Here is a 21,228-nt window from a genome sequence, read left to right as displayed (position 1 = left end):
ATGTCAGACTCTTTAACAATCTACTCACCTGAGATCATCTTGTCCTGTATCCAGTCTTCTGTCCGTCATCCTGATCCAGATTGCCTGTCTTCGTGTTCACTCGTCAACTGCACAGACAATCCACTTCAGTCATTACCATCATTCTACAAGTCACCATCATCTGGTTCCCATTGTTCCACCACCACTCTGCTTTTTAATAAACACGTTGTGCACCTAAACCTGTCTGTCTCCTCCTGTGTTTGTGACAACCTGTATAAATTATGTTTTATTAACAAAGTTTGGGAGGAGCAGGTGCAGATAATTAACCCAATCAGCACAAGTGGAGATCAATCAGTAATCAACTCAGGACAAGATAAATAAAAGCAGAACCCACCTGTGTTTCTTGACGGTTTACCAGCATCCCACCTCCACCCCATCTCCTCACTTTTAGTTCCATCTCTAGTTCCATCTACTCTTACCAACGGGGGGAGAACTCTGGGTCCGGGAAGAAATTCCGAGCTCGGAGCCCTCCACCCGGACAGCATGCCAAGTACGCATAACCTTTACCATAATTATATGTAGATGTGAACTCGTGAAACATAACATAATTAAAATTGTTGACCTCCATATGTAAATACCAACATATGGACACCACAGCTGAATGAGTGAAGGCAACAACTGGAATCCATGTAATGCTGCAGTTTAAACCTTTTACAGCTGATTTCCAGAGCTTGCCATTTTTGCAACACATGATTTTGACATAAGAAAACCAAATGGTGCGAAACCTCATAAACACCTGTGTAAAAACTTGGGCATTTAATGTGAACATGACAGCCGTTTACTGATTAGATTCAATAGTTTCCAGTGAGGGGGTTTTGTAAGTCTTTGATCTTCCTAACTGAGATTAACTGATTAACTGAGATTACAAGTTTAGAAAAGGGATGAGCTGAAATTTTGTTGTTTTTTTGTTTTGCTTTTGCTTATTTTTGTTATTATTAAGAACTGGATGTAAATCTCTGATTAGACATTAGCTGTATTATTCTGTATTAGCAGGGCATTGTATCTAATATAGTTCATGAGAAAAGTTAATGAAGTCTTCATAGAGGGGCCTGCCATATTATGTAGTTAATTATGCTTAGCATAGGCTATTTTGTTGTTTGGAAGAGCATCTGGTACAGAAATTGCCACTAAGGACTGATCTAACATGAGACTACTTATTGTTGCTTGTTACCTTTGTTAATTAACCCGAAGCAGGAGGAAAACACGTGTTTATTTCATGAGTATGCGCTCTAATTAGACCCAAGGGAGGTAATCTAACTGTCACAACACTTCTCTAATAAGCACAAACTATTACTGCGTGCTTTGTGTGTGGTCAATAAACATTAACTCTCTGCATTGCACCATTATATCTTAATTTTGTAATAAATAAATAAATGACACAATTCTTCATTATTATTTACATATATTTTGTGTATGTCTTATTTACTTGTATGGTTTTCCCCAAGAAGGTCATGCTGGTACTTACAATATTTCCCAAAGTTGTCATAAAGTCTCCCCGACTTTTTGGATGTTATGTTATTTGTTTATTTTTTCCCCAACAGATAATTTGAGGCTTTGTGCTTTTTAAAAGCTTATGTTTCATTTAGCATACACAAAGTATTTAAATAAAATATGACACTAAAGTACAGAAAACATATACAGATGAAATACAGCGAACTACTAATTAAATTAATTTAGTAGTCTGTACATTTTGGCATATTTACACTAAAAGTACAAATTTTGATGGTGATAGCACATATTTCAGAATGTAGCAAAGGCTTCTTAATACCATACACCCTTGTTGCATATTTGCATGCAAGCATGAGATTCTAGCCTAATTTATTTTCATAAAACCATTATCATTTAACTTTTACTTATCCTGCTTAATCCTCCTTTCATATATGTTAAGGTCAAAAGATACCCATCACAAACAAGGTGTTGATGGCAATATTTGGGCTGAAAAGCATGCATGGATGTGAACTGCAGAAATGTTTTGCATACTATCGTCACTCTAAGGCACAGACACAATGATGACGACAGATGTAAAATCAACAACTGGTAAGTTTATTGTGGGAATGGCAGAAACAGACACAATAGCAGGTGTATAGAGACTTTGGCAGATGATTTCAGAATAACGCGATGGATAGTGATACAGTCTTATCTTTTGTAGGTTGGACGAAGACGACAACAACACACTGGGAATCAGACGAGACAACAATATAATTGACTTGACAGGACGATGACTTGGAAATCTTCAATTGACCAGATAATGGAAGGAATCCTTAGATAAGTAAATGAGTCAATATTCTCTAACAAGGCCAAACACCAACGGATGCTAAGTGTGAGCGTGCTTTATAGTGCTGCTGATGGACTGTGATGAGTGACAGGTGTGTGTGATTGGAATTCTGGGGACTGTAATTCTGTAGAATAAGGAACAGCCTGTTATGAATGTGACTATTTGCAATGCACTATGATATGGGAAGCGCTAATTCTAATCTTACATTTAAGACGTTGAATAGGGTATATTTTTACAGTAGATATTATTCCCAAAATGCAAAGTAGGCTATCCATTTAAAATTTTCTTTAAAAAAAAAGACAGACAAGTCATGCAACAACAATTTAGTATGACAACGTAATGGTTGTGTGTTGTGTAATATATTTTATACTACTTAAAAAAAAAAGCATTCGTAACCATACATTAGTGCAGACAACATTTAGCATCATAAATGATGAGAATTATTTTTACTCATAAAAGTATATGAGAAAAAAAGCCTCCGTATCTTCATAGAAAATAAGATCTAAAATATTGCCCAAACATAATAAGGGTCACACCAGACTATGAACACATTTTCCACATTTATATTTGAGATATACATACACTACCGTTCAAAAGTTTGGGGTCAGTGTGATAAAAAAAGAAAAAAGAACTTACAGTAAACAGTAAAGACATTTTTATAATGTTACTGTTTCCATAAAAATATTATGCAGTGAAACAGTTTCCAACATTGAAAATAATAAGAAATCTTTCTTGAGCACCAAATCAGCATATTAGAATGATTTCTGAAGGATCATGTGACATTGAAGACTGGAGTAATGGCTGCTAAAAATTCACACAAATGAATTACATTTAAAAATATATAAAAATAGAAAACGATTATTTTAAATAGTAATAATTTTTCACAATATTACTGTTTTTTTTTTACAATTTTTTTTTATCAAATAAATGCAGCCTCGGTGAGCATTAGAGACTTATTTCAAAATTTAAAAAACATTAAAACAATTTTACCAACCCCAAACTTAATTGTGAGCCCACACTTTTTGTTCCATTGTTATTATTATCATCATTATTATTAATGTAATTCTGAATTATGTATTTTCATAGAAATCAGCCTATTTTCATTCAAATACTATTAGCCTGCATTTATAGAAAATAATGTACATAAGTTAAAGGGGAGAAATCTTAAATAAATATGACCTCAGGATCCTAATATAATTATTCTGTTCTCTATGGAGAAAAAAATACATTAAAAATTACCTGTTAATGAACACAATTACCAAATATTGGTTTGACAGATATATTTTTTAGAAAATATGTTTATCCATCAAATAATGTAAATATGAAACAGTTTTTGATGGTGTGTCAAATATACAACAGAATGTACATTAATTGTACATGCTCGATCTGTCACTCTTACAAAAGCAATAACAAACAACAACATTGTTCTTGTGCTCTCATTTAGCCATTTTAACTTCTTTATTTGGGTCAATACGTGCACCATAACAAGGCATGGCTTTCTTCATATAGCTTCTGAGGCTCTCATCTCTAAGGCCGTAAATAAACGGGCTCAGAAAGCGAGGAAGCAGGATGAAGCAGAAATAGTAGATAAAAGACATATCTGCTTGAGACAAGGTTACACGCTGGACAAGTAAGAGTTCTGCGACAGGTTGTGAGAAAGCCATTATGCAGAGGAGAAGCTGGAACCCGTGAAGCAGCACTGTGTGCAGAGCCTTCCTCACTGACACTCGGTCCTGCCGCATCCGACGGGTCTCCAGTAGGATCCGAATGTACGTGAAGAGGATGACCACAGCGACCACTGCAAAGAAGATCCCATTGAGGCTCACTTTGAACAGAGCTTGAATAGGAGAAGCATTCAGCACAGTGCTCTTGCAGAGCACAGGGGTCAATTGGACATCTACACCCGGCTTGAGCCGCATCAAGATGAAGTCGACAGTGGGCAGAATGCAGCTGATGATCCACAGACTTAAAACGATGATCCAAATCCATTCCGGTCTCCAGATGGCGGGACGGTGAAGTGGGTAGAAAATGGCCACATAGCGCTCCAGTGACATAGTGGAAAGGATGAGTGGGGTGTTTAGGAAGGTAGCAGTGGACACAAACAGCAGTGGTGCGCAGTAGACGACTGCAAACTGCACAGCGCCCATCACTAACAAAAAGAGGGATACAGAGGAGAACAGCTGCAGGGTGTCGTTCATCAGCATGTAGGTGAAGAGGATATAACGGGAGCTGTCAAAGAACTGCCTGTGAGATGCAAAGGTGTAAAACGTCAGGAGGATGAAGAACAGGAAGGCAATGAAGAATGGGATCACCACACACACCTTTACAATGACAGAAAGGTTGTTGCTGGATGTTGTGTTGCCTGGGAGTTCTGACAGATTCTGCATGCTTTCAAGGGGTTTGCAACACTGTTGATGTTATAAAGGCTGAAAGAAAGTTAGCAAAATAACATTTGTTTCGTTTAGAATGTGGAAAATGAAAATGGTATAAAACAACTCTCTGTAATTGTACTTTAAACATAATGCATTGTAATTTAATCGAATGTCATGTTCACTGGATAATTCATTGAATAATCTGCATCTGATCTGACTTCTGTTCACAAAATAAACTTCACTTGCTTGTTGACTCACCAAGCTGCCTCTGTTGGTAGATAAATTGAAAGATGATCAGAGATGCCAGATGGGTAGCCCACTTTTATATTGCTGAAGATTTGCTTCATGACAAAGGAATGGGATTTGTTTCCCCATAGGATGATTTAATTTCACGCTATGAACACAAAGCATAATTATAGCAATTAACAACCAAACAATCCGAACAAAAATAATATAAAGTTATCGTGTGTGTGTGTGTGTGTGTGTGTGTGTGTGTGTGTGTGTGTGTGTGTGTGTCTGTCTGTCTGTCTGTCTGTCTGTCTGTCTGTCTGTCTGTCTGTCTGTCTGTCTGTCTGTCTGTTATTACAAAAAGTTATTTTGTGGTTATTAAGTATTTTTCTTTCTATCTTTTTTTTTATATTATGTAAGTTGTCAAATATTAACCACTAGAAGAGTGTATTTAGAGTGTTTGGTTGTTTCATATGGCTAGTCATTAACAGAGCTATCAATTATTGACTGTGAACTCATGTGCTCTGCCTTATTTTACCATATTGTTTGTTCTGCTGTGCAGCAAAGTACTCAGAGACGAAAGTACATTGACAGCTTGTCTGCAGAGTCATATGCGTCACTCATTAGACCAGTGAGACACGTATCTCACAACTGTCTGTTTTTTCAAGTGCACTGACCTAAAATGAGGAGGGAAGAGGGAATAATCGAACAACTAAAAGCAAACAGCAAGCTTTATCATAGAGAAGATCTGGAGCAGTTAGGGGCTTTGAAAAACAAGCTGTCTGCATGTTTTTGGTCAACATCTAGAAGTGCTGTTACCCTCTATGATGTAAATATTAAACTGATGAAACTAAGTATTAAACTATATTATCCAAAAATATTAAGCCTTTTAGTTTTAACATATTTTAAATCAACCAATCCCAGACAACAACTGTACAGAAAATAAATCCTTTACACATAAATATAGAGCTACCTTTATTTATATATATATATATATATATATATATATATATATATATATATATATATATATATATATGTGTGTGTGTGTGTGTGTGTGTTTTTTAATCTGGATCCCCCCCTTTTTTTTGACTGTATAAAAAGCAGTCGGAATTGAATTTCTAAATCGCCTTTACAAATTCTAAGATTTTGCTTTGTTTTGTGTGCTTTAACCATTCTTTGTAGATCCTACTTTCTCGCATCCCACAATCGGTCGCAAATGTAAAGGGTATTCATGCTATTTGTCTATATCAGGGATGGGAAACTTAAGTCCTGTAGGGCTACTGTCCTGCAGAGTTTAGCTCTAACCCTATCAAACACACCTGAACAATGTCTTCAGAATTACCAAAAAGGTACAGGCAGGTGAGTTTTTATCAGGGTTGGAGCCACATTCTGCGGTACCGTGGCTCTCCGTGACCAAAGTTGGCCTTCCCTGGTCTATCTAGGCCTATTTGATGCACAAAAATAATAAACACATTTGTAGTGTTATATCAGATAAATAATCAGATCTTTATATGTTACGCTAAAACACTCAAAAGTTTTCAATTATTTATTTTATTTATGAGTTAATGTTTCTAAAAGCCTGCCAATTCTTAACACTAGAAAGAACCCCGAGGATCAGATGTGCATCACGGAAAACAGTTGACCGAATCTTCACAAATCCTATGTGACTAATTATGTGCTTTATCAGTGCATAGTTATTGCATATCAGTGTAATTTGTGCTTCCTAAATGTTTGGCAATGATGCATCCCACCTGGCAACATGAGGCCAAGTTGCTTGATCCCTTTGTGAGTTGCACCGAGCCAAGCTGCAAAGCAAATATTTATTTAATGACTTCTCACTCTGATTAGTCTCCTGAGCGATACCACCAACACAAAGAACCAGTCTGTTATAATGATGTAAATATGTTTAAAAAACATTGGCCTACAGAGAGTACAGCACCCAAAACATTTCCATAGTTTTGTGAAACTTTCTTTAAAGAAAAAAAAGTTATGTTGTTATAGTTTATGGCCTTTGTGATACTCAGTATCTCAGACAAATACACATGAGTAGTAGTTATGCAACGATAGCATATTGCTGCATATTGTAACAACAAAGACACAAGTAGGAGGCAGCACTATTTCCTTTAGTCAATATGTATATAGATAGACATATGGACGGATGGACTGATGGTCAATATGTATAGATAGATAGATAGATAGATAGATAGATAGATAGATAGATAGATAGATAGATAGATAGATAGATAGATAGATAGATAGATAGATAGATAGATAGATAGATAGATAGATAGATACATAGGTACATAGATAGATAGATAGATAGATAGATAGATAGATAGATAGATAGATAGATAGATAGATAGATAGATAGATAGATAGATAGATAGATTTATTTTATTGATAAAATGTAAGAATTAAAATAAAAGATGAAGCATAGGCTATATTTAAAACAAAAGATGAAGCATGTATTTAAATATCATAAATATGCCGATTTAAATATGTCAAAGCTGACGGAACACTGGTGAGAGTATTGCTTCAGAATAAATTAGATTTAGGTACAACACACACACACACACACACACACACACACACACACACACACACACACACACACACACACACACACACACACACACACACACACACACACACACACACACACACACACACAAAATTCTGGACAAGCAAATTTTTTACTTGGGCAAATGAATGACCGATTTACTTGTTCGAAGGACAAGCACATGAAAAGGCTTAAATTCGAACCCTGAGATAGATTTTATATAGTATTATGGTTATGTGGTGTCAGTGGCGAGTCTGAGTATAGTTTTACACATCAGCCCAGTCTATTCTGTAAAATTAGTAATACGCATTCAGTTTTTTTGCACATTATTCTGACAATAAATGTGGCACACCCAGTTTTTCTTATGCACACCCAGAGACTCCTTTCTGATTACGCTAGTGATACCAAGTAATCAACAAAACCAAAGTAACATATAATAAAAAATAAAAAACAAACAGAACTGATACCACTGAACAGGGGTAACAATCATTGTGAAGGAGAATTATGAAAGCTTAAATATATGTGTATATGTGTATCATTCATATAAACTTTAAAATTGTTGCATATACTTGTTTGGGGTAAAATTTTAATGTTTATGCATGACTCTCAATTCTCTCTCCTTCTCTGTCCCCTAAACAAAATCAAATCTAAATGTAGCTGTTTTTAACTAAGCTAGTTATCCACTTGAGTTTTACTCTGTCAAATATAAATATTTATTCACATCATACTTTGGCTCCAAATATTACACTTGATATATGACAAGTGTCACCATTAGGCTCTTTTGACTTTCAGTTTGTTTTCATTTTTCACGTGTGTTCCCCTGTCTGTGTTTCCGCCACAATCTGTGACCAGTGATGGAGACGGGACTAGGAAGTCTGGCTGAAGAGGGTCATTACCGGACGGGACCGGTGAAGAAGGTGAGGATTCGAGGGTGGGAACTGGATCCACATTCCACAAATTTATTAAGTCAATGTCCGCTCCTCGCTCTGCAAAGGGCTGATCCGCCTGCCTGGGCTCCTGCTCTGGGGCAGTCTCGGTGGGCTTGCTGGTAGCAAGAGAGAGGTCACCGTTTCGGAGCATCCACGCCAGATACACGAACCACTGTCGGTTCTCTGGTTGGAGAAGGAGGGGCAGTGCGGGTGAGTCCATCTTTATTTTACTCGTTTTAGAGGGTCAGTTATTCTGTCACAATATAGTCGATGAAGGAAGATGCGTAACACCGAATATAGTTGCCAAAGAGTTTACTTGGGTGTATTCCAGAAAGCAGGGGCCTGTTTCAATAAGGAGGTTCAACCAACTCTGAGTTAAAACTTGAACTCTGAGTTGACTTACCCTGAGATGGGAAACTTTAAGTTTTCGGTTTCAGAACAGCTGAATTGAGCTAGTTCAATCAACTCTGAGTAGATTGACTCTGAGTTAAGCACGTGCCCCATGACTATGAAAAGCCATGATCAAAGGAGCTCTGAAACTATGATTCACCATGGCAACAGCACGACAAAAAGACGTCCACATACTTCCGAGTCAATACACAAGTATAATTCTTGTTCTCTGTTATATTATCAGGTGAAAACCATAGGTGAAAACTGACAGAAAGGTAAGTTATTGAACTAATACTCATTTTCATGGTATCCCACAGGCAAAAAAAAATAAAATTGTGGCAGCAACTAAAAATGAACAAAAAAAAACATAATTCATTCAGTTAAATCTTTAAGCATAAAAGGTTCATGGCTGTAGGCTACATGACTTTACAAACATTTGACATATTTATTAAATATAATTCAGTGTCTATTCCAATGTGCAGCAACTGTTTCCACATAGTATAATGCTCTTTTCACATAATTAAATGTTCTCTAATCCAACCTGTTACATTTTTTTTAATTAGGCTAATGAACTTAACATTTGACTTCTACTGGGCCAACAGCAAGAAGGCAGAGGACCTGCACCATCACTGATACACGAAGAGAAGATACACAATATTGGAAGAATATTAAAATTCAACAGAAAAAAAGAATAACTGTTGCTTTTGTATTTGTAGGAAATAAAGATGACCAAATAAATTGTGAATAATTTGTGTGTATTTAACAGCTGTGGTGGTGGATATGGCATATATCTCAGACTATCCTTCCATTCCATACAGTAATCTGTTTAATTTTCGGAAGGTGCGATGATGGGAATATTACATGTCATCAATGCATCCAACCACATAGGAAATCCTAAAGGAAAATCTAATTATTAGGTTACATTCAGAGGTCACAGCAAGATGTTATCAAATGAATGTCATTTATCAGATTAGCCTCATTTAAACCGATTTCTCCACCACTGTCCTGCAATCCACAAAGTTTGTGTGCAGGTAACAACACAACTCTCAGAAAGAGCGTGAGAACGAGGCACATTTTCCTTCCCGCTCTGATACAGCAGCTTTACTAATGTGCTCTCTCCAATGTTATATAAAAAATGTGCAATTAATGAATGTACTGCAATGCAAAAAAATGCTTTTCTTACTTAGCATTTTTGTCTTGTTGTTTCCAGTCAAAATATCTAAAGATTATTAGATCAAAATGCATTTACTAAAAGAAAAACTCTGGGTTTATATAGGAAAACCTGCTCCCGACCAGGTTAGGTTCACAGAGTAAGTTACCATTGTCACGGAAAACACACGGATCCAGTAGCAGGTAACAGAAATCTTTATTTAGCTCTCAAAAATGAGCCCAGGAAAAATAACAGAAGTACAAAAGAGAAGAGGAAGTCCAAAAAAAAAAGTCCACTGGGGCAGGAGAGCACTTCCCAAAAAACAAAACAAAAATATAGCGTCACCCGACGCAGTGTCCAAGACACACTGAATTCCCTGTACAGAGGAGAACCGGGGCGGAACATCCAAGTCCCAACAGAAGAAAACACCTGGGTAGGCAGTAGAGTAAACCAGGCCTAGAGACAGTGGAAGCAGGACAAAAATCAAAATGTAAAAACAAAACAAAACAAAACAAAACCACACTTGGAGTCTGAAGCAAGGAGAAACAAGGCAAAGCAAGGCTGAGATGGTCGCAGGAACAGCATAACACACAACAACGGTCTGACAAAGGACTGAACACAAGAGGATCTAAAATAGGGGAGAAAATTAGGGATGACTGACAACTGGTGTGCAGAGAACAATGATAATTAAGGATAACGGGTGGGAGGGGAGACGCCACAACTAGCACATGGCGAGCTGTCAAAACAAAACACATGTGCTCAAGACAACAAGGAACCAAGAGAGGAGATTAAAACAGCAGATCAGACTGAAGTCATGACAACCATAGTAACTGACTCTGAGTATAAGTTACCTCTCTTTCAGAAACGGGCTTGACTAACTCTGCTTTCTCGAGTTTGACACACCTCCCATTCTGAAACGGAAAACCCAGAGTTTGCCTCATTTCAGGGTTAACATACTCAGAGTTTTCACTTAACTTCCTTTCTGAAACAGGCCCCAGATTGTCTGAGTGTGCTCACCTGTTCCTCTTGTTCTCAGCTCCCTTTATATGCGTTCTCTTGCCCTCATGGTTTGCCAGTTTGTTATATACTTTCTGTGTGTCATAGATTTTGTGTGCTACATTGTTTTGGTTAACAGACTACTGTAGTTTCTAGTCAGAGCTTACTTTAATCTCACCTTGTCGTGTCTTGTGCTTGCTGTGTCTTATATCTTCCCTAGTTCGATCCACTTGTACTGTGCGATCTTGCCTGGCACTTACTGTTCTCCTCCAGTTTCTTGCTGCCATTCTGTGTCTACCCTCACTCCTACTGTCATCCTGGGTTGAATTGAGCGGTCGCTCTCTCAGCCTGCCTGTCTTTGTGCCTCATCCCTGCCTACTGTTTGGAATGTTCACCCTCCTCTCCCTCACAATATCCTGTCTTCTCTGCTGTCATAGATCCGTAAAGCATGTCATTATGGTTGTTGCGGCAAATTGTCTGCTGTCACGCCTCTCGTCACACAGAAATGAACGCCAGGTGAAGCTGGTTTCAATCAGCGTGGCACGCGCCTTGGGTTTAAAATAGTGCATAAATATCTGTGCTCGTGGGCGCAGTGTAAACATTGGGTCAAAGACTTTGATTTTAAACGGCACGGGATTGCTTTGCATCTGAAGAGACTGCCGGTAAGAGGAAATTCGTCCCTGTGATGCGCAATCTATGCACTAACACCTGCGTGTGGTGGCTTCATGTAAATGTGCATGTGATGGACTTGGGCTACCAAGTTGTTTATAAGTGTTATTGTTGCACTCGGGGATATTAAGAAGATGTATAATTCAGTCTGGCGCGAAGACTGGGAGGTGCATCTTCATAGCTTTCTCTGGAGAGACTTTGAGGGGGAAAACATTGATGAATATGCAATCACAAGAGTTAATATCAGTGATAAACCAGCTGGTTGCATCGCTCAGGTTGCTATGCGGGAGACTGCTAATCTGCACAAGTTCAGCCACCTCAAGGAAGAGCGTAGAATACTGGAGGAAGACACGTATGTGGACGATGTTCTCACCTCCCATAATGATCAGGGTCAACTTAAGCAAATGACATCCAACGTTGAGCGGATCCTTGAGGCCGGCGGGTTTCATATGAAGCCGTGGGTCTACTCTGGCCAAAGTGGGAGGAGAGAACCTAGGGGCCAAGAAAAGGGAGAGCCCACGACGTTGATCCTCCCGAATCAACTTACCGAGGAAGATAATAAAGCACTTGGCCTTGGCTATACCCCTGAGGATGACAAGCTCCACTTGATGTTGGCGGTGAACTTTTCTAAGAAGAAAAGGAAGATGAGGCTGTGCAAAGATCTGTCGAGGGAGGAAGTAAGAGAGCAGACACCCAAGCCACTTACTCGTAGAGAGCTATTAAGTCAAGTCTCCGGATTATACGATCCCCTCGGTCTCGTGACTCCCGTTAAACAGAGGGGAGCCATTCTTGTGAGGAGGGCGTTTCAGGAAGCGAGAGTAAAGTACAGTCCAACTAAAGATACCTGGGACGCAGCTTTGTCTAAGGGGCTTCGGCAAGATGCTATTTGCCTCTTGCAAGATTATGCTGAGCTGAGCTAGTTAAGGTTTACCAGGCCCCTAAAACCTCCTGACCCACGTGGTGAACTTTGTGGCATCACTTTCTCTGACGGCAGTGAGCACTCTTATGGAGCTGTGTTATACCTGCGTTGGAGTTGCAGACAAGATGTTACCATACTGGTCGAGAGTCAGACAGTCATGGGGGCAGTCCAAAGGGAGAGTTATGGCTATCAGACGTTTTTTGCCAATAGAATTGGAGAGATTCAAGGCAGTACAAATGTCCAGGACTGGTGGTGGATCCCCGGGCCACTTAATATAGCAGACATTATCTCAAGAGGGGCTGGCCCCAAGGATTTGAATGAAGACTCTGAGTGGCAGACGGGCCCCAAGTTTTTGAGTCTCCCAGAGGGCGAGTGGCCTGTGAGGTCCGCTAAAGATGTTGCTGTTGCAGCCAGAGAAAACATAGTAAGAATTCAGAAGAAGGCATTTGTAGCTACACTTACCCGGGTCAGCGCAAAGCAGGAGCCGAAGCAGTACCAGAGTCAAACTCCAACAGAACTGCATAGACCACCCGCAGGCACTGCGATTACTATACTTGTCAATGTCGAGCGGTTTAGCAACCTAAGACGGCTTACAAAGTTAATAGCACTGGTCTGGAGAGCGGCAAAGAAGTTTTCTTTGGGTCAAGGCCGATGGAAGACCAAAGTGGGAGGCAGTCCAGGCGACTGGCATCATCACAGTGATAGAGAGAGAGGATGCCTTCCGAGATCTCTGCCTTGCGGCTCAAGAGGGGGTAACCTTTCCAATCACCACATTTAACCGGCTTGTTGTGTATAGAGATAGAGATAGTGGGCTGCTGGTGTGTGGGGGTAGAGTTCCGTACCTCAAAAAAGATCACGTGGCTGTGCCATTGATGCCTTTGGATACCTGGCTTGGGACTTTGGTGGCGCGCAAGAGTCATTAGGAGGGGCATGAAGGGGTTGCTGGAACCCTGTTGAGGATGCGGCGCAAGGTTTGGATCGTGCGAGGGAGAAGACTCTCTCAGAAAGTTGTCAACCAGTGCATCATCTGCAAGAAAGCAAGGGCTCGAGTATGTGTGCAAGTGATGGGTGACCTACCTGTGGAAAGATCAAGGCCTGCTGCACCATTCCAGTTCACTGCCGTTGATCTGTTTGGGCCGTACATGGTGAGAGACGATATTAAAAGGAGGGTGTCCATGAAGGTCTGGGGAGTACTCTTCTGCTGTATGGCGAGCAGGGCTATACATGTGGAGCTGGCCAACAGTATGTCTACGGAAAGCTTCTTGATGGCCTACCAGAGATTTGCAGCTATCAGGGGGCATCCCCTTAAAGTTTGGTCAGATCCTGGGACCAACTTTGTTGGCGTAAGGCCCGTACTGGATGAGCTGTATGCCTTTCTGCGAGCCCAAGAGATCGCAAGCCTGGAAGAGTATGCTGTAAAGAGTGGTACATGCTGGGCTTGGAAGGTGCTCCCTGCCGATTCGCCACACCGGAACGGATCTGCTGAAGCTGCAGTGGGGATTGTGAAGAGGGCCCTTCAAAGTCTAGGAAAGTCAGTTGGTCTTACCTTCAGTGAGTTCCTCACGGCGCTTCAGTTGGCAGCAAATTTGGCAAATAAGCGTCCAATCGACGCAAAGATTCAGAGTCGAGAGGACCGCATCCAGTATGTGACGCCAAACGCACTTCTTATTGGGCGTGCATCTCAAGATGGAGACTTCAAGACCTTTAGTTTTGCCAATTACCCCTACAAGACCTTTAGTTTTGCCAATTACCCCTACAAGCGTCTTCAAAGAAATCCAGGTCCAAGTCAACAGCTTCTGGAGAGCCTGGTGCCAGCTTGCCGGACCAAATCTCTTTATCAGAAGCAAGTGGCATACTGCAGAGAGGAACGTGGCTGTAGGGGACATCGTTTGGCTTTGTGATCAGAACGCACTCCGGGGCCAGTTCAGGCTCGGCAGAGTTGTCGCTGTAGCTCCAGACTCCAAAGGAGTCGAAAGGGATGTCGACGTCCTAGTCACTGTGGGCCACTGTGTTCCAGTCCATTGTCCAAAGTCTGTGGCCCTGAGCTTCACATCCCGTGACAAGAAAGGGAAATCCAATAACACTGTGCTGCGGAGGGACATCAGGCGCCTCGTTGTTCTCCTTCCTGTCGAGGAGCAGACTCCCTGATCAGGTTTGCCTTGAAGTTCAGCGACCTTTCCTTGGTTACTCTGAATGCTCGAGTGGGAGGTGTTGCGGCAAATTGTCTGCTGTCACGCCTCTCGTCACACAGAAATGAACGCCAGGTGAAGCTGGTTTCTATCAGCGTGGCACGCGCCTTGGGTTTAAAATAGTGCTCACGCTGCTCATTTCATTGTGTACTGTGAGCACCGTGGGCGCAGTGGAAACATTGGGTCAAAGACTTTGATTTTAAACTGCACGGGATTGCTTTGCATCTGAATAGACTGCCGGTTAGAGGAAATTCGTCCCTGTGTTGCGTAATCTATGCAATAACACCTGCATGTGGTGGCTTCATGTAAATGTGCATGTGATGGACTTGGGTTACCAAGTTGTTTATAAGTGTTATTGTTATTTGTGATTAAGTTAGGGTTTAAATGCTGAGTCTAAACGTGCAGTAGTGGCAACGGTAATTTAAAAAAAGGTCTATTAAGAAATTCATATAGTCAATCTGTTTAAATTAATTCTGTCTAAAATTCACTGTCTTAAAATGTGTAATTTATTTGTTAAAATATGTATTATGGTAAACATAGCTCAATTCTCTTTTACTGATAATGGAAATCTGGTGATAAAAGCTATTCCTTTTGAAGCTTATTTGGTATGGTGTAAAATAGTAAAAGGAAATGGTATTGTGCTAATGTTTACCAGATTAAACCAGTATAAACAGTGTGTGTACAGTGCGAAATTTTGGTGATTAAATGTATGTGCATTGCTGTTTACTTGAGATTTGTTGTAAATATTTACACTGGTTTGTTGTAGTTTTAAAGGTTTTTCACCTACTGAAAATCTGCAATAAATTGAGAGAAGGCAAATTACGTCTCATTCTTGTGAGTGGAATCCAGTGTTCAATTCAGAAGTAAGAAGCCCCTTTCAAGTGGGGGACCCGTGGCTCAAAACACTTGACAATGGTGCAAATATTTTGAGTAAACACTGCCTAAAAGTTAGCAAAACCCATGACATTAAACAAGTTTTTCTAATAAGAACTTTTAAAATATCAACAGTTCTAAAATGCCCCCCCCCCCCCCAAAAAAAAAATAATCTGGAAGTGCCACATGTCATGTTCAACTATGTGTAATGTTTTTTTTTTTTAAATGTGAGCAATTATTTGTTTAAAGGGTAACTAAACCCTAAACCAACTTTTTTTAGTTAATGATCTGTAAAAATGGGGCTTTAGTAGTACTGTTCATTGATTCGAGTAACTTTTTTGACATTTGTGTATAAAGTGTTTTAATTCTACGATATATGGTGTAAAAACGTCTGAGTGCTGCCCTCTTCAGGTTGAACGGTGGCTACTGCAGTTGAATTTTCCTATTGGATGTTTGGGGTGGTTCGTGACGCAAGGGGTTGTTGGTGAGGTAGGCAAGTTCCATACAGACAGATGCGTCTCAGGTGCACGCCCTCCTCCGCTGGGCTCTGCCCACTTTTCCAGCATTTTTCAAATATTGCCAGTGGCTGGAGTCAGGCTCTGACCAGGGGTTTAGTTACCCTTTAAAATATAAATAAAAAATAAAGTTATGATTTGGAGGTAAAATTGTAAGTACATGAGCAGCATGTGGTTCATTTAATCAAATGCAACCTGTACAGTGATACTGACAACATCTAAATTTAGACAAACAAGTTTTCCTAAAATACTTTCACAGTTTGTTTACAAACAGTGCATTCTAACTATCACAACCTCGAGATATGCAGCATGAACATTGGAGAATCATAGGGTCTTTGTTTTGTCTCATAAGTGTACCCATCATATTTGCACTAGTTTCCATTGGATTGTGAATTTCATATTAATGTTCAAATATGAAAGAAAACAAAAAGCAAAAACTTTAATAAAACATTAAACAACAGAACAAGCACAGAGCTCACATTTAAGGGTGTACCGTATCACAGATCTCAGTATGCCAATAAACCAACAATAGTAAAGAAGGAAGGAAGGAAGAGCATTGATTATAAGTAGAAACAGAGAGAGCAGCAGAAAATTTGTAACCTTCAAATGTATGTATTTTGGCTATTTGTATTTTGTTAAAGGCAGCACACTATAACTCACTGTTAAACTGTCGTGTTGCATATATTACTTGTTAAGGTTGATGTCATGATTGCATCTCAGTGCTTCATGTCTATCCTCAACAGACAAGCAAATCTAAATTTAGATCTAGATGTCATCAACTAAGTTGGTGTCGTCTTTTAGAGTTTTACTCTATCAAACCATATATAAATGTCTGTTCAAAGCAAACTTCATAATTTGCCTCATGCAGGTAAAGTTACACCTGATATGACCAGGACTCAAGGATAGAGGCAAGAATACTTTCAGTAAATGGTATAGCAAGGTTATGTAACATTGATTGTTGTAAACTTGTTCTTGTTCAGTCTTTGTTTTTCAAGTCGACATGGAGCTTATTTAGAATTTACATATACATTGTTTATTCTAAAGCATTGATTATTTATTTCTCACATATTTTGTGTATTATTGTAAATGTACTTTTGTTGTCTGTCTTAGATGTTTTTCTCCTAGATTTCCGCACAATGGCCAGTCAGAATGCCAGTGGGGGTGAGCAGATGCAACTTATCCAAGTCGACCCCGTCCGGAGAAACATTTCACTGGCGCTGACCCAGATCTTTGTGTTGCCCTTCATCTACCTCATCTTCCTCATGCTCTTAATATTCTCCAAGAAAGAGACTTTCAGAACAGAGACACGTTATATATTGTTTGGTCACTCTCTCCTGGTAGACCTAATATTTCTTTGTCTGACAGATTTTGTTGTGCTCTTATCATACAACTTAGTTTTAATACCACTGCATTTCTGTATCCCCATCTGCATGTTAACAGAAGCAATTGCAGTATGTGCACCATTAACCATCGGTGCCATGTGCATGGAGCGCTATGTGGCCATTTGCATGCCTCTCCGACATCATGCGATCTCCACCTCTAGAAGAGCCATAATGGTGATTTTAATGATTTGGATCCTGAGCTCCATAAACCCCTTTGTTGATATGTTCATTCTTGTCAGCACTGCCTCTCGTGAATACTTGTCTCAACTCACACACTGTCACTATGAGATTATGATTCCGGAAAAGATTCATCACTTTGCTAGGGGTTTGTTGTACATTGTGGGGCTTGTGGTTATTTTGATCATTGAAGTCTTTTGTTATGTAATGATATACCTTGCTGCACGTGCAGCATCTGGTGACAAGTCAGCATCAAAAGGGCAGCGCACTATTTCCCTGCACATAATTCAGCTGTTTTTATGTACTGCCGAGGTGATGTGCCCTTACATTGAGAGTGTAGTTATGCAGTATGATATTCAATCATATCTGACTGTACGATTTATAAATTTCCTGGCATTTAGTATCACTTCTAGAGCAGTAAGTCCTCTCGTCTATGGGTTTAGAGATGAGAAATTCTATGCAGCAATGGCTTACTATATCAGATACAAAAAAAATGTTATCTCATCTGACACTGATAAGCAAACATGATTATCTATTTTTAAAGGTTAAAGAGTGTTTCTGGGATTTTTATCTTGTCTAAATTCCGTGTCTAAAAAAATGTTGTAAATTTTGTAATGTATCAAAAAATGTGTAATGTATCAAAACTCCAGTTTTGGTTGACCAACTGCCTAAAAATCCCATTATAGTTGATATATTCTAATAATGAAGATTGAGAGTTTTTAATTGTCTGGCCAACTGCAAGATTTGTCTTGGGAAGACGCCTCTCACATGTAGTGTACGTGACTGCTAGAATAATCTCTTGAAAATCAACTTAGAAAAATATGAGTATTTAGAGTATTTTATTTAGTGTATCACATAGCTGATTACAATGTTGGCATTACTTGTTACACTTTCAAAGTTTTATGTATATTGTTTTAAGTTTTAGTATTTTATTTGAAAATAATTATGTAATTTAATTATTAACAATTAAATGTTTTAATATTTTATTTAAAATTTGCATTAGATACAAATTTACAAAAATATCCACTTTTGTATTGAACAATTTATATGTAATTGCAGACTATTTGAGATCAGTATACACATTTAATGATATTATTTATAAATTATTATTATTCATTTTGGCATCTAATAAATATTTCTGTTTCTAATATTTCTGTTTCATTTCACATGTTAGAAAAGAACAGTTCAGCATCACTGACTTGTGAATATATCATACTATTATAGTAAAAGTGAATTAATCTAGCATTTGCATTTGATATATAATTCCTTTTTCTCTTGAAGCCTCCTAATTTCTTTCATTTGTAATACATCTGTAATAATAACATTTACTAAAAAAACATGCAAAGGCCAGTAAGTGTGATACTCTTACACTTTCAAATTTTTTGTGAAACTTTCTATTTGATTTTTCTAAGGGAAAACAATGATAATCTGTATTTGTTTCCACAATGTGTTCATTTGTTCAAAAAAAAACAAATTGGATCAAATTCCATTATTTAAATACATTTGCAGCATTATGGATAGTGTCTCTATCCTGACTCTGTCATGACTTAATGTTTCCAATAGACTACTTACTCCCTTTCACGGGTGGTTGGACTATGTTTCTAGGACTAGGAATATTTTCTTATGTGTGTTTCGTGTGTATGCATGTGCGTTTGGTTGCTACTTTTGTGTTTGCGGCTACTGCCGTGTCAATGTTTCAATGTAATTCCAGAAAATTCCATGATCAATTTGTACTGTTTATATGGGTTTTGATGATCTTAATATCGTTGGAGATTTTCAGCACTGCATAGACATGAGTGGCAATATGACTTGTAATGTGTTTGACCTTGATAATCTAAAACCATTAAATTATATATATAATTATTCACTGTTAGATTTAAACATTAGAAGCTTAAATAAGCATCATACTGATTTAGCCTCCCTATTATCTAATTTAAGATGTCATTTTGATGTTATTGGATGTAGTGAAACTTGGCTCAATGACTTAATGCAGATTTACTTAACCTCGAGGGGTACAATCTACACATTAAGAACAGACCAAATAGAACCGGTGGAGGGGTCTGCCTTTATGTTAAGAGCAGTCTTCAAGTCAATATCTGTGATTATTATTTAGAGGATGACCATTGTGAGTCTCTATTCATCGAGATTAACAATTCTGACAAAACATTTATTGTAGGTGTTATTTATCGTCCACCAGATTCAGCTCTCAACATATTTTGCAGTAAATTGGAAGATCAATTACATAAATTGAATAAGCAAAAAAAAGAGTGCATACTTCTAGGTGATTATAATATTGATATCTCAAAGGAAGACTGGGCAAAACATGAACACATTGCATTCCTCCTCTTTTTTCCCCACCATTAATAGATTCACTAGAGTTATGTCAACGGGTGAACAACCCAGGAACCAAAAAATTGTTGACTCGTTTCTAGGGGAAAGAAATGCCGGTGTAACACCGGGCCGGCTCTGGGTTTACCTGTCATGGCCGCCGACCATAATGAGCGCCAGCTGAAGCCAATGATTAGCGCTTCATTGAACCACATGCCTGGGAGAAAGGAGTATAAAGAGAGAGACTTGAAGCACAGAAGGGGTGTGAAGAAATGCTCTGGCAATAGGAAAGCTCTACAGGAGGGCTCTAGTGGATTGTAGCAGCGGTAGTGAGCGGTGACAAGTGCAGAAAGCAGAGGTTTAAGACCTGATCGGTGTTCTATGTCGAGTCCCCCGCGACATGCTCATTAAGTGAGTCTTTTTAAAGAAACCACGAACAGCAACGCAACGAAGTAAGTGAGAACTTCACAGAGGAAGAAGGAGAGTGACTGGCAGAAAAGAGAGTGGAAACCTGCTGCAGGATTCACGTGATTCACCGAGGGAAAGTTAAGTGCACCCCTTTTATGATTCACCTTTTGGAGAAAGACACATGTGAAGATTGCCATCACCAGTGTACGACTAACCTGTGTTTGTGGGCAGTGTGGGTTATCCTGTTGACAGTAACAGTAGCGGCTGGGAAGATCGCTGAATCCATGTTCATCTTCTGAGTCCACTATTCTTTGGTTCATCTATCCTATGAAGAAAAGAGAAACGAGTTGATTAATCGCTGTGAAGATAGAGTGAGTTTGCAGTGTCTGAAAGAGTGAACTAAACACGTGTGGAGATTTACAAGAGTGATTTATGCACGAGTGCGGTGAGATCAAACAACTGTGTTTCTCTGAGTTTCTGACGGATGAAATTGACCCATAACTTTGAAGATTCTTTTGAATTGATCTGTCCCCTCAGCTGTGTCCAGGTCTCTGGGATTGTGTGTGTGGTGCAGAGGAGCCACTGCCTGTCCCACGAGCTTATGCAATGAGTCTGCTGACGAGAGAAGTCACTGTCTGTCCCACGAGCTTATTCAACGAGTCTGACGACGAGAAGAGCCACTGCCTGTCCCACGAGCTTATGCAACGAGTCTGACGACGAGAGGAGCCACTGCCTGTCCCACGAGTTTATGCAACGAGTCTGGCGACGAGGGAAGCCACTGTCTGTCCCACAAGCTTATGCAACGAGTCTGACGACGAGAGGAGCC

The 21,228-nt window shown here is 39.2% G+C and overlaps 2 protein-coding genes across 4 annotated transcripts; one reads left to right on the top strand and one right to left on the bottom strand.

Moving 5' to 3' along the window:
• Positions 1 to 1,907: 1,907 nt before the first annotated feature.
• Positions 1,908 to 18,545, top strand: or94a1 (odorant receptor, family 94, subfamily A, member 1). Of its 2 annotated transcripts, XM_077208908.1 has the most exons (3): positions 1,908 to 2,308; positions 8,330 to 8,616; positions 17,233 to 18,545. In XM_077208908.1, exon 3 carries the CDS (start codon positions 17,244 to 17,246, stop codon positions 18,192 to 18,194), a length of 951 nt encoding a protein of 316 aa, XP_077065023.1. In that variant the 5' UTR covers positions 1,908 to 2,308; positions 8,330 to 8,616; positions 17,233 to 17,243; the 3' UTR covers positions 18,195 to 18,545. The 2 variants fall into 2 exon arrangements, with proteins under 2 accessions (XP_077065023.1, XP_077065024.1); XM_077208909.1 differs by lacking the exons at positions 1,908 to 2,308; positions 8,330 to 8,616 and adding an exon at positions 15,611 to 15,666.
• or95a1 (odorant receptor, family 95, subfamily A, member 1) lies at positions 3,665 to 4,961 on the bottom strand. Of its 2 annotated transcripts, XM_077208912.1 has the most exons (3): positions 4,945 to 4,961; positions 4,636 to 4,740; positions 3,665 to 4,558 (listed from the first exon to the last, which is right to left on the bottom strand). In XM_077208912.1, exon 3 carries the CDS (start codon positions 4,516 to 4,518, stop codon positions 3,751 to 3,753), a length of 768 nt encoding a protein of 255 aa, XP_077065027.1. In that variant the 5' UTR covers positions 4,519 to 4,558; positions 4,636 to 4,740; positions 4,945 to 4,961; the 3' UTR covers positions 3,665 to 3,750. The 2 variants fall into 2 exon arrangements, with proteins under 2 accessions (XP_077065027.1, XP_077065026.1); XM_077208911.1 differs by lacking the exon at positions 4,945 to 4,961 and having other exon boundaries at positions 3,672 to 4,701.
• Positions 18,546 to 21,228: the final 2,683 nt, after the last annotated feature.

Source organism: Siphateles boraxobius, unplaced genomic scaffold, assembly GCF_051911475.1.
Source record: "Siphateles boraxobius isolate OS27281-9 unplaced genomic scaffold, OSU_SipBor_1 6, whole genome shotgun sequence".
NCBI lineage: Eukaryota > Metazoa > Chordata > Actinopteri > Cypriniformes > Leuciscidae > Siphateles > Siphateles boraxobius.
This window is presented reverse-complemented; position numbering and strand designations above follow the sequence as displayed.

Coding starts and splice junctions, on each gene's coding strand:
- or95a1 (XM_077208911.1), bottom strand. CDS start 4,701: ATGCAGAATCTGTCAGAACTCCCAGGCAACACAACATCCAGCAACAAC.
- or94a1 (XM_077208908.1), top strand. CDS start 17,244: ATGGCCAGTCAGAATGCCAGTGGGGGTGAGCAGATGCAACTTATCCAA.